This window comes from Protopterus annectens, chromosome 14.part0 (assembly GCF_019279795.1).
Source record: "Protopterus annectens isolate FY-2018-M chromosome 14.part0, PAN1.0, whole genome shotgun sequence".
Taxonomy (NCBI): domain Eukaryota; kingdom Metazoa; phylum Chordata; order Ceratodontiformes; family Protopteridae; genus Protopterus; species Protopterus annectens.
Genome location: NC_056748.1, coordinates 450,604,294 through 450,618,153, shown reverse-complemented (window position 1 = coordinate 450,618,153; position 13,860 = coordinate 450,604,294). Strand labels below are relative to the sequence as shown.

Below are 13,860 nucleotides of genomic sequence, written 5' to 3'. Positions count from 1 at the left end.
TCCCCTCGTATACACACACACACACACACACACACACACACACACACACACACACACACACACACACCTACCTACTTCTCACACACACACACACACACACACACACACACACACACACACACACACACACACACACACACACACACACACACACACACACCTCTTAACACCTCTTAAATACCTAAACACACACATGCACACACTTACCTCTCACTTGGGTATTTGCCTGCAGTCCAAACATCTTTTGGAATTCAAATTCTGTGAGCAAAAGATGAAGACATAAACAATCAGTTGCAGACACAGAAGATTTTGCAACCTATTTTCATCTTCTGTGACTGTGCAACTGGGCGCAAAGGGCATTCTTAAAGAAGAAATCCCTTAAGTGAAAAAAAACATTTTTCTTAAATTAAAAGAAAATTATTGTCCCAGCCAGACAGTGGGCCTATTGATGGAACCATCTATGATCACAAACATATTTTTATAAGATTGTATAGCCAACCAATTATTTTCTAAACAATGTCTTGCAAGAAGATAATCTGCATTATGTGATTTATTTCCAATTAAGAACTGATGCCAAAAGATTAAATTTGCATCTTTAAGGTCTTTCATTTTGTTTATATTAAAAGTTCCCAAACAACCTGCAGTATTTGATATAGGGAACAATAAAAACAATAAATCTTTATATAATTAGAATTCATGAATCTTTTAAAATGTATAAGGATGTCATCAGTGACTTGGGAGGAACTGTATTTTTTTCTTTTCATTGAATCATAAGCCTTTCAAGATCCAGTAAAATGTATTAATTCCAAATTTATAAGAGAGATTCTACAGCATTTTTTATTAATTTTTTCATGAATGGATTTCCAAGTTGATTGGTAAGAGGAATTTAACCATAGAGATATTAAATTGAGAATTATAGATTTCACATATAAACTCAGAAAATTGAATCCACCTTCTTGCCAATTTTTAACATGCCAATGCATGCATGGCATAGTTGATTCTAAAGTAATTCAACACTAGGCAGGAAAAGAGACTGAAAAGCAGTTACTGTAAAAAAAAAAAAAAAAAAAAACTCACAACCTTCTTTACCACTAGCGAGTTAAACAGAAAGCTGTTTCCTACTTTCAATAAGAACAAGGACTAATTAAAAATAAATGACAATACTTATATAAATAAATGGGTCTATATTTGTTTCAGAACTTCGAATGTTCTAATATCGACCTCTAGTAACCAAAAACTGATAACATCGAAAATTCAGAACAGCAATTTTTTTCCTAGGGAAAAAATTTGCTGTTCTAAAACACACACACACCACACAAACACACCAAACAGTGATCCACACACATACACCTAAAATCTTGCATCTAACCCTACACTAAACTGTACATAGACCACTATCTACCCACTTACCTTAACTCAAACCCTAACCCTACGGTCCATCACTATCACACACACCTCACCCGCTCCCTAACTCACCTACCCGCCCTAACCCTCACGTCCACACATTCGCACACTTACCTGACCCGTGCCCTAACCCTAACTCACCTAACCTGCCCTAACCCTCACATCCACACAATCGCACACTTACCTGAACCTGACCCGTAACTTTACACCACAGTGCTGAAAATAGTGAAGCGACAGGAACGGACAACCACATTCTTTCCCTAGGAAAGAATTTAGTTTTCTGAAATTTCGCTATTTTTAGCTTTCGCTTATTAGGGGTCGATATTAGAACATTCGAAGTTCTGAAAGTTTGATGTTCTAATATAGACCCATAAATGTACCAACAGTCAATAGCATCTCTTATTCTTAGATTAAGAGCTAAAGTAATGAACAAACACCTCACAAGTTAAACATTTTAAAACAAAGTGAAGTAATGTATATAAATGATTTTCATGCAGCCAAAACCACTCAACACAACACCCACTGCACATAGATAAAGCTTATCACATGGAACCACCAGACAGAATAACCAAAAATAAAAAAAAGTTAGATATAGATATATTAGTCAAATAACCAATGAAAGTGACAAAGAAGCACAGAACAAATGCCCGTTCAGCATAGAAAAATAAAGCATCCACTGAACAAATAGAATACTGAAAGGACGAACACGGCAGCATAAACTAAATAAAATTGTTTAATACATGTACCACGGTAAGCGCTTTCACATAAAAATGCTTCATCAGACCTTTTAACAACAATCAAAACATATGAAAATATATACATAACATTAATTCAAATCAACCAATAGCAATTCATCCCCAATTAATTATTTAATTATATAATATTAATTAAAAGGGAAATGCATACAAACATCCTAGAAGACTGAAAAATAGATATAAAAGCTAAATAAAAACATAAGAAATTTTACATTCTAACTATACCTTATGAATAAAATAGAGAATATGGAGAATACATAAAATATATCAGACATAAATGAACTATATTTCATTTATATTATTTATATAACCTCCTTTTTCTCAAAAGGGGTTTAACGAAGACAGCGGTTAGTTTTACCTGCGTAAAATGACGAACAACAAGTACACTGGGCAAGATAGACAACATTAGCAGTCATACAATTAGCTTGAACATTAAAAGAAAAACTCCTATGTAGATCAGGGTGTACAAAAGCTACCGAAGTATCAAGTTTGTGTTTAGGAATAAGAAAAACTTGAAGCGGATCCTTTGTGGTGATAGAATGTTAAAGAGTGATGATATGTTTAACAGGGATGGTGTCACACTACCTTGTGGTAAATACAATTTTTGTAGCTATATTGATACTTGTTGTTCATCATTTTACGTAGGTAAAACTAATCGCTGTCTTTGTGACAGGATTAGAGAACATGTTTATGGCATTAGGAAGGGTTTTACCACTAATGCCCTTTCTAAGCATGTTATGGCCTTTGGTGAATTGCATCAATTTGTTTTTAGAGTTATTGATTTTGTTATGCCTAACATACGATTGGGCAATATTTGTAATCACACTGAATTTAAAGAAAATAATTGGATGATTATTTTTAGAGCTGATAGAGACCATGGGTTAAATGAACGTGCCTCCATTAAACCCCTTTTGAGAAAAAGGAGGTTATATAAATAATATAAATGAAATATATTTAATTTATGTTTGATATATTTTATGTATTCTCCATATTCTCTATATTATTCATAAGGTATAGTTAGAATGTAAAAATTTTTATGTTTTTATTTAGTTTTTATATCTATTTTTCAGTCTTCTAGGATGTTTGTATGCATTTTCCTTTTAATTAATATTATATAATTAAATAATTAATTGAGGATGAATTGCTATTGGTTGATTTGAATTAATGTTATGTATATATTTTCATATGTTTTGATTGTTGTTAAAAGGTCTGATGAAGCATTTTTATGTGAAAGCGCTTACCGTGGTACATGTATTAAACAATTTTATTTAGTTTATGATGCCGTGTTCGTCCTTTCAGTATTCTATTTGTTCAGTGGATAGATACATTAGTGTCAGTGGCACACTTACACACACACACACACACACACACACACACACACACACACACCTGTAGTATGTGCTGCTTATCAGCTGCCTCAGCTCTGTCCTCTACCAACCATTTGCCTACTGCCCTACTTGTTCATGAAGACCCATCCACATCATCCTGATGTGATCTTATTCACCTAAACACTCCAAAGTGTTGTCCATAAATGTATATCTGTTCTCTCTCTATTTCATATTGTATAATGCAGATTTTTATAATTTTTCCACACTCAAATAGGTTACTCTTCTCCAACAATGTTGTTCTCCTACTCCCACGTTCCCTCATATTCATGCCTCACCTTCCCAATATCTTTTACTGCTTTGTCTGTTTACATATCCTCCTGTATCCAGTTATACTCCTCATTTCCTCTGCTTTATCTATACCTCTACATCTAGGCAATCTCAACAGTCTATTTGGAAAATCTCTTCACTTCACGTTGAAATAAATTAGTGTTGAAACATTCTTCACTGTATGGCAGCTCGACAGCTCACTATTTAGACCTGTAATCTCTGGTTCATGTTTTTCCTGCTATTCCATACATTCCACTGGAGACGTTCATCTGCCCCCCCCTACAATTCAAGCAGACTGGTGTCCAGTTGCTAGCATGGCATGCAGAACTGCACAAAGCATTCGGCGTGTGGTCTGACTAGGTGCTGGTACAGTAACAGTATTACCTCTTCCTCTTGTTCTGTTTCCATGTGAATGTATTCAGGCAGTCTCTTTGCTACTGCCATTCTGTTACCTGCTTTTAGAGACTCAGTGCAGGCACGATCCACACTATCAGATCCTTTTCCCGCTCTGCTAACATCAGTTCCACTCCTGGTTGATACTTTGCATTAGGGTTGCTGTGTCTGAAGTGCACTAGTTTGCAGTTTTTTGCAATGAATATCTATTTCCATCTTTTCACTCACTTGGTTAGCCTTACCAAATCCCTTCATGGACTCTTCCCCTATTGTACTACTGCACCTAACTAGTGTCATCTGAAAGGAGATGAACCTAATCTCTCTTCTTTCTGAGATGTCTGAAACAGGCACCTTGAATGTTAGATGAAGAAGCAACAGCTGCTGTTTTACAGTTGTCACTTTTTGTATTCGTGACATTGCCCTTTGTACCATGATCCTATGTGCTTCACCATTCAGTCATGCAGGATTTTCATTCTGTACTCTTTATCTTACTTCACCACTTACTGTTTTTCTAGCATCCTTCTGTATGGCTTCAAGTCAAAGGCTTTAAAGCCGAATTAGGCCATGTATCTTAATATTCACCTGTCGATTTCTCCCATAACCGAGTTATAAAACTGGATCAGATTACAGGGCTTGTCTGACAGCATCTTCGGCCATGATCCCATGTTGAATTTTATTTCCTAGAAGAGCAGTCAATCTCTCCCTTATGATTCTCTCCACAAGTTTCTCTGTTGTTGTCGTTAGGCTAACAGACCTGTAAATGTGTACATGTTAGCAGCACGTTCCCTAACACACCCTTGATTCTATTTACTTTTTGCAATACCGCATTCAGACTTTTGTCATTCCTTATATTGTCTCACACTTCCTGGCTGAACCCCAGTGATCCAAGACTTCTGGCAGTTCCATGTCACTCTTCATAGAAACTCAAAATCTTCCATTCTGCTCCTGAATGATTCTGGTCTCATTTACTTCTACTTTTTTCTCCCATCCAGCCTGTCATCCTCTTCCCTTACATACTTTTGGGTCTGATATGCTGCATCAGCTCATTAACATTACCCCTTTCATCTACCTTAACCAGCAGGGTGCCCACCTTATTTTCTTGCTCCATTCATGAAATGGCATTCCTTATCCTTTCTAACATTACACTTGGTGCTCCCCTCCAACCTTTCATCTGTCATTCCTGAATATTCTATACCCAGCACTTCCATGTTCCAGCTCTTATTTCACCTGGACCAAGTTTCTTTGTTACTAGTGATGTCCACCCGCCTATCCTCCATTACTATTTGCAGCTCCTGAATTTTCATAGACTTCTTGTACTGAAAATTATTACAAATGAAACTATGTACACCCAGACTCACCCTTGCTTGCTCTAGTCCTATTTTCTGTGTTCTTTTTCCATCTTTCTGCTGCCCACTTAGCATTTGTGATCCCCTTTCCAGCTTAAGGTATGTTAATTGACATCCATCTTTTCAATCCATTTCTGAGTGCTACTGTCCTTTCTCTGATGGAATGGGGTCTGCTCCTGGCATAGGGTTAGTATCTTTGCCAAGATTTGCCCCTATTCTTGCATTGCCACAGCTTTTCATTATACTTTTCCATCCTGCCCTCCTTCAGTGTGTTGTCTTTTTGCATGACAACATTTCTTAGGATTATACCTCATACTGTTAGCTTTTCATTTCACCAATACTGCCCTGGTCCTACTTGGTACCACGTCAGCTATCTCCTCTGATAGGTGATCAGTACATGCATCCACCACAAGAAGCATTCACCCCTCACCCTCTGTGGCCTCCTTTGTCATTTGCTTCCATGTCTTGGTAAATAAGATCCAAGACTTGCTTCATTCTAACCCTGCCTCCTTAGCTAAGACTCTAAATCCTCTTCATGACTGTCTTTCATCAACAAAACTCATTTCACCCCCCCCTCCACACTGAACCTCAGCTTCAGCAGCTCCAGACTCAATCTGCAACCTTTTACCTCTAAATTCCACTACTCCCAGCCTGCCTCACTACCTCTGCTGGTTGAGTTATTCCATGAAATGCTTCTAGTTCAATCTTCATCTCTCTTGCCTCTTTTTACATGGCCTTTCCAGTTTTTTCTCTTAGCCTGTGTTCTCCTAATTTGGTTGTCTGATTTTTCCTGCCTATTTGCCCTCACTGTTGCCTGGCTACATCTGTCTCTCCTTCATTATTTGCTAGGTACTGCTACTGTGTTCAGGTATCCTGCCACCCTGACAGGCTTCTCTTGTCCTGCATTTCACTGTTACATCTTCAAATTTCAGCATTAACCTTAATTGGCACCACATCACATGCTACTCCTTTGACCACTTTTGGCCATGTCCTTTTTTCCCTCTCAGTAGCTGACCATCTGCTCCAACCAAATCCTCTCCTCATTCGCTGTGACTGCCAGATCCACCTTAGTCTCTCTAGGCTGAACCTAACCCACACCTGGGTCCTTTGAGGAAAGAGGATGCTAGTGCAGTGTTATACTGCTGCCAGAAAGTGTGCCATATCCACCACCAACCCATGGCAGCCTTTTGAGGTCTGGAATCACTGCATTCAGGAGGTGCATGCTTGCTTTTGTGCATGCACAACCTCCTGACCTGATGATATACCGCTTGCAGCATTGAGTGCACCAGGATCTCAACATTGTTGTTGCAGTGAACCTAGGCTGCCTCCCATCCCCCAGCATTGGTGAACTGACATCAAGCACTTGCACTCTTTCTCCTCCATGTGGCCCCTCTAGCACTCTTACTTCTAGTCAAAAATGGGTCATCTGAGCGACAGTAAGGGCTCTATCACTGTGCCATGAAGTCACTTCTAAGCCATGTCTTTTTGTCCCCCACACTTCCCACCATATTCTGTCCATTGAGATCTTGTGTCATCCTTTGTAGTCCCACTCTTTTTTGTCATTTCATACAAACTAGTTGCCTACCATCACTGGCTCCAGTGCTCTCCCATAAAACTTCAGATTCTACTGCAAACCTTCCATCCATCTGCATTCTAGAAATTTCTGTGCCAAATTGCTGCCCCATACATACTGAAAACATTACCCACTTGTGCCTCTCTTCTTGCTCATTTTGTCTTATTGTTTTCATGTCATTGCATTCTTGGATCTAGTACTTTTTCCTAGTCATTTGTTTTTGTATATCTGAAGGATAAAAATTGATACTTTGAAAACTAAATGTTACCTCAGACCCCATTCAACCACCCCAAATCAATAAAGCAGAACTACTTTCCACCAAGTTCCAAATTAACAAAAACAAATGCATAAATATTGCCTGCTTGTACATTCCCCCAGGGAATAATACTAATACCCTAGAAGGCATCCTCAGCTGGTTAGCTGATAACTATCCACAAGAAACCATAGTACTCGGAGATTTTATCACCGACTGGAACACCTGCTCCTCTCAGTCTCCTACCACCCATGTTAACCTGTATGGGTTCACACAGGTCATATCCACCCCCACCAGAATAGGTAAACTTAACCAAAAAGAAAGTATACTAGACTGGATACTAATCAACAGCCACCCCCAAATGTATACATCAGGGACCATCCCTGATGACCTCAGTGATCACTTTCTCACCTTTATTAGTAAACACAAAACCTATAACTTCCATCAGCCCACCTATAGAACACTAAGAAATAAAAACTTTAATCCCAACAAATTTCAGGACAAACTTAAATCATGCAATTGGTCTGCCCTAAACGAAGCAGTTTACTTTAACAATAAATTCCTTTCCATCCTCGATTCTCAGGCTCCTGCTTGCTCCACTAGGATCAAAACAAAAGTTGCCCCATTGCTCTCTAAAGAAACCAAATCAAAAATCATAGTCAGGAATAAGGCATGGGCTACCTGGCGTGCTACAAAAGCCCCTCTAGATCAAATAAAATTTCAGCAAATAAGGAATGAGACAAAAAGATCCATCTCACTAGATAAAAAAAATATATTGCTTCCATCTCCAGCAAGGAAATCAAAATAATCCTCAAAAATTCTGGGCAGGAATAAACAAACTACTGCACCCACGTCAAACCACCACTCCACCTCCCTCAGCCTCTACTGATAAACTACCAGAGGATGTCAATAACACCTTTAATAGTTACTTTACTGAGACTATTCAAGCCATAGCTAGCCAATTACCCCTGAGCTCCTCTAACATACAGGATACCATTCCCAGTATCCAGCCCTCCTTTAGCTTTCAACCAATCTCTATATCTTTCATTCGTACTCTAATCAAAAAACTAAAACCTACTACCCTAGCCGCTGACCTTCTCCCTGGTAAATATTTACAAAAAGCTGCAGATACTATAGCGTACCCCATCTCCATTCTAATTAATTGGACAATATCAGAAGCTAAAGCCCCCTCTATCTAGAAAATATCTCGTGTCATACCCCTCCATAAAGGTGGCAGCTCTACTGAATTATCTAATTATAGTCCCATAGCCATCTTGTCACCCCTGGCAAAAATCATGGAAAAGTGCATCCACAAACAACTTCTGTACTTCCTAACCCAAAACAACCTACTGGCTAAATCTCAGCATGGCTTCAAACCACATCATAGTACCACCACAGCCCTCCTCACCTTCTCTAATGCTATAAATCATAACAGGAACAACAACAAACTATCCTCAGCCCTTTTTTTGGATATCTCTAAGGCTGTTGATATGGATAACCACCATCTGCTCATCCACACCCTGACAAAAATGTCTCTAGGTAATCACTCTCTTCAATGGTTTCATTCCTATCTGCACAATAGACAACATGCCATCCTATGGCAGAACTAACTATCCAACCTCCTACACAACACCCTAGGTGTCCCCCAGGGGTCTATTCTGGGACCACTACTGTTCTCCATTTTTATTAATGACCTCCACATGGTCATCCCAAATACTAACTGCATTCAATATGCGGACGACGCCACATTGATCTGGACTAGCACCTCCCATACTGAGCAGCAGACAATTACTCAGAGTACTTTTAACTTAGTTGAAAATTGGCTTGCTGACCGCTGATTGATTCTAAATCCCAGCAAAATAAAGCTACTACTTTTCTTCTCCACCGAATGATCCCTGACATTATCTCTCTCCATTAAGTCTAATAATGGTACCATAATCTCCCCAAATGCCCACACGAAACTACTTGGGGTTATTGCAGGCAACAATCTCAAATTTGATGTTCACGTTAACAAAACTATCAAATCCATTAATACAAAAACTGGGCTCACTATATAGGATAAAGCATTCCTAACACCACCTGCTAGGACTGCCATTGGCCGCTCCCATCTACTCTCTACCCTCTTCTATGCTTCCCCTTCACTTGCCAACTTAAATAAAACTGAACTTAGCAGACTCTCTAGCTGCTATAATAACATAGCTAGATTTGCCACTGGCCTGCCCTATAGAACACATCACTGCATAAACCTAAAACATCTGGGATGGCTAGAGCTACCTAGGCAGATTCAGTATAACCAACTTATTGTGGTTCACAAAGTACTTAACCAACCTGAAAATACACCTGCTTTGAAAAACATCATCTATCCCCACTCCAACCTCAGACCACTTTGCTCATCTAAAAGACTGGTAGTACAAACCATCAAATCCAACAATTCAGCCGGAGACTCCCTGTTCGCCAACTCTGTTGGCAAAACTTTGAACTCGCTACCTGCTAACATTACTCTAGACACTACCCTATCTCAATTTAAGAAAACTTTCAAGCAGTATTTCAAATCTCAATGGCTATGTCCTTGTTCCAAGCCTGACTAAATATTTAGTCTTACTGGTGCACCAGTACTATTTTGTAAACTGAACTCAACTGTGTTGTAATTGTTAAGCCAGATTAGAAGTTTGTGAGATTGTATAACAGACTCCTCAACAGAGTCTGTAAATTGTGTTTAATTTGTATTATGTTAAATTTGATTGTGTATCTTCCTTTGGAGCTTATCCCCCCGGGCCTCCACTGAAAATGGACATGTATCCGGTCGGACTATTCTGGTCAACAAATATAAAATAAAAATAAAATGTGATCATTTCAACTGCAAGCCAAAAGTTGTACATAGCTGCGTATCCACAGTTCTGAACCAAGTTTTTAAACAGTTGTAAACAACTGTAAAGCAAACCAACAAATATAAACTGTAAACTTGGTGTTAAGATCCTAATAAGGTACTGATTCAGAATTTAACAAACTTGATGACAAATAAAGCAAATGAAAAAAAAAAAACTTTTCTTGGCTGAAGCTGCAGGTCAAATAAGCTCAAATATGTTTTTGTGTACAAATGTATTTATGTACATGTATTTATCACTGAACAAAATGTAGCTCAATGAGTCCTGAGTCATCTCAACAATGGCTATAGAAAGGTGGACTTGCCCACTCCAAGACCCATTGTAATGCTTATTTCAGGGGTTTACTTGTTATGCTTTTGCTGTAATGTGGTTAAGAGAACAGAAAAACACATTAACTTGTATATGGTCTAGGGTTGTATTCCCTCAGCTTTCATTTGTCTAACTGTATGATTTGGGTCTATATTATAATATCAAAGTCTTAAAACTTCGAATGTTATAATATCGAACCCTATGCACTGAACGCTGAAAATAGCAAAGCTGCAGAATATCGAATACTTTCCTAGGGAAAGTATTTGGTGGGCCGTTTCTGCAGCTTCACTATTTCCTCGACTATGGAACCAAGGTTACGGACCGGGTTAAGGTAAGTGTGTGAACAGATCGGGTTAAGGTGAGTGTGTGATAGTTAGGGACCTTAGGGTTAGGGAGCAGGTAAGGTGAGTGTGCAATAGGGACCTTAGGGTTAGGGAGCAGGTAAGGTGAGTGTGCGATAGGGACCTTAGGGTTAGGGAGCGGGTAAGGCGAGTATGCAATAGGGACCTTAGGGTTAGGGAGCGGGTAAGGTGAGTGTGCTATAGGGACTTTAGGGTTAGGGAGCGGGTAAGGTGAGTGTGCAATAGGGACTTTAGGGTTAAGGAGTGGGCAAGGTGAGTGTGCGATAGTTAGGGACCTTAGGGTTAGGGTTGGGTTAAGGTAAGTGGATAGCAAGTAGTGTATGTATGGTTTAGTGTAGGGTTTTGTGAAGTGTATGTGTGTGGATTATTTATTTTGGTGTGCTTGTGTTGTGTGTATGTTTGTCGGAACAGCAATTTTTTTCCCTGGGAAAAGATTTGCTATTCTGAATGTTCAGTGTTATAGTCTTTTGATCGAAATGGTTCGATATTATAACATTCGAAGTTTTAAGACTTCAATGTTATAATATAGACCTGTATGATTTTAAGCAAGTCACTTAACCAGACTCAGTGCTCCTGAGTCCAAAAAAGGTCTGTGGGTATCAGTGCTCTACCCTGGTTAACAAAAGTAGATTAGCTAAATAAAAATATCTAAATGTGTGTGTATGTATGTATACATATCTTTCATTTTTATATATATATATATATATATATATATATATATATATATATATGTGTGTGTGTGTGTGTGTGTGTGTATGTATATATATATATACACACACACACACACACACACACACATACATATATATATATATAGAATGCCAAATCTTATGTAGACCTCTTGTCAATGACTGCCCTACAGAAATAACTAAATACTAAGCAGACCTCAATTTGCTCACATTATTTAATGGAACCCTCTTCATGTTGAGATTTCATCTTTTGAAGTTGTAAATTGTGATATATTATAGAATAACTTATAAAATATTGTGTTATAGTATTGTAGTTCTGTACATTACAATTAATATTTTATATAATATTATACATATACACACATATATCCACAAACAGACACACACATAATTACCTTTAATACTATTCAAAAAGCAATAAACAGATACACAGAATGTTACACAAAGTCCAGATAAAAATCATACAATATATTTCCAGCTGACTAGCTAGTAAAGTTTTCAACAGAATCACAAATGGTATCAAAACTTGTTAAGATAAATAGAAGCAGAAGCATCTTTCTCCAAGTGTAGAATAAAAAACTGAAAATTCCTGGAGACAAGTAAAGTACTAGTGATATGCAGTGAGATACGGATCTCTGTGATTAATACTTTTGCTTTCTTGTACTTTTCTCTTTATATTCCTATTTTTGTAGTTTGCTTGTGATTAATAAAGTCTGATACTGAATTGCAATCCTCCTGACTTACCTGAGGAAAGTGATAGATACCAAATATCCTTCCTAGGGTGATCGAGATTGATGACACTAAGTCTCCAACAACACCAGACACAAATGGGAACTTTTCACAGCTGTAATTTGGAATTGTAATCTTTCCTGATAGGAGAGACATCGCACTTTGGAAAGCTCTTGTCTCTGAATAGCACGAATCAAAGATTTTGAAGCCCAATGTGTAGTTTGACAGTATGTGAGGATCTTTATTAATCTCTTGAATTGCATAGATCATACCTAGCATATCTCTGAAAACTCGAATGTGGAATCTATACAATAGTATGCAGACATACAGAAAACAATTTTTGTTAGACTTGTTTATTTCATAGTCAGTCAACTTTATTGTCGCACAGATCAACACAGAGGAAAAAGTGCATATCACTGTGCGAAATTTTGATACTCAGGCTCGTACCATAAGAATGACAGTTTACAGAAGAAAGATTAAATTAATAAAAATGTAAATAATAAAAATCAAAATCAAAATAAGATACTAAAAATAAAGTAAACATTTTGAAAGCTTTTTTACACAAGAAATGAAACAAATACAACAGGAGCAGACTCAGTAGAAATATAAGGATATACAAAAAAGTGCTATAAATAAATAAGAGGCACACATGTAAAACTTACCCAACACCAATATATGCCATAAACTTACAGTTTACAGTTTTCATAGTGCAGATAGATGTATAAATTAAGCTGTGCGGAGTTATGTAAATAACAATGACATTGCACATAAATTCATGACATTTTTCTTACTAATTCTGCATTTTCTATCAATGACATTCCTTAGCTGATAGAAGAAGAGCTAATATTGTATTTTCAAAAAGATTGCCTCATTCTTCCATTTTTACTGGTCTTTCATTATGTTAGATCTAACTTAACCATTTTAAGTTAGTCTTTTCTTTTCAATCATAATGTTAAGAAGAAAGTTTGCATGTAACTAACTACAAGTTCATTGTATATCTGTGAAATCAACTTTCATTTCATATGTATGTTCAGTTATGTTCCAAATATTGTACATTTTGTTCAAGTAGCTGTTGTGTTATATTTTGCCTTGTGTATTTTATATATCATAGTCTTTGTGGGAGGTGACCGAAAAGGGTCTCTGACCAGTCCACCAACCTGCTTCTTAATATATGTAGAAATGTCAAGATCTGTTTTTTTTTAAATACTTCTAACCCTTATTATTTCAGTCCCCTGGTGCTTTTCAGCTTGACTATCAGCTGCTTGTCTTTCTGTCACCTCTCATCCTGCTCCCAGTGTCAACTGATGTGGGAAAGGGGATGGGAAATGTAGATTCACATCAGTATTAACCCCAGACTGAGGTTATTTTTGTGGTGTGCAAAGCAGGTCCACAGTGGAGCGAGAGGTAGTAAGTATGGTCATCAATGTGCCTGGGTTTTCCAAAGCCTTGGCTCCTAGTGCTCCAGTGTGCTGATTGATGGTATTTGTTTGTAGGCTGTGTAGGCAAT

General features: G+C 37.7%; 1 protein-coding gene across 1 annotated transcript in view; it reads right to left on the bottom strand.

Moving 5' to 3' along the window:
• The window catches only part of LOC122788678 (vomeronasal type-2 receptor 26-like), a 145,923-nt gene extending 133,300 nt beyond the window's left edge, over positions 1-12,623 (bottom strand). Inside the window, exon 1 of the mRNA XM_044055574.1 lies at positions 12,369-12,623. Coding sequence (XP_043911509.1) covers positions 12,369-12,623 — 255 coding nt within the window. The remainder of the gene's footprint in view (positions 1-12,368) is intronic.
• Positions 12,624-13,860: the final 1,237 nt, after the last annotated feature.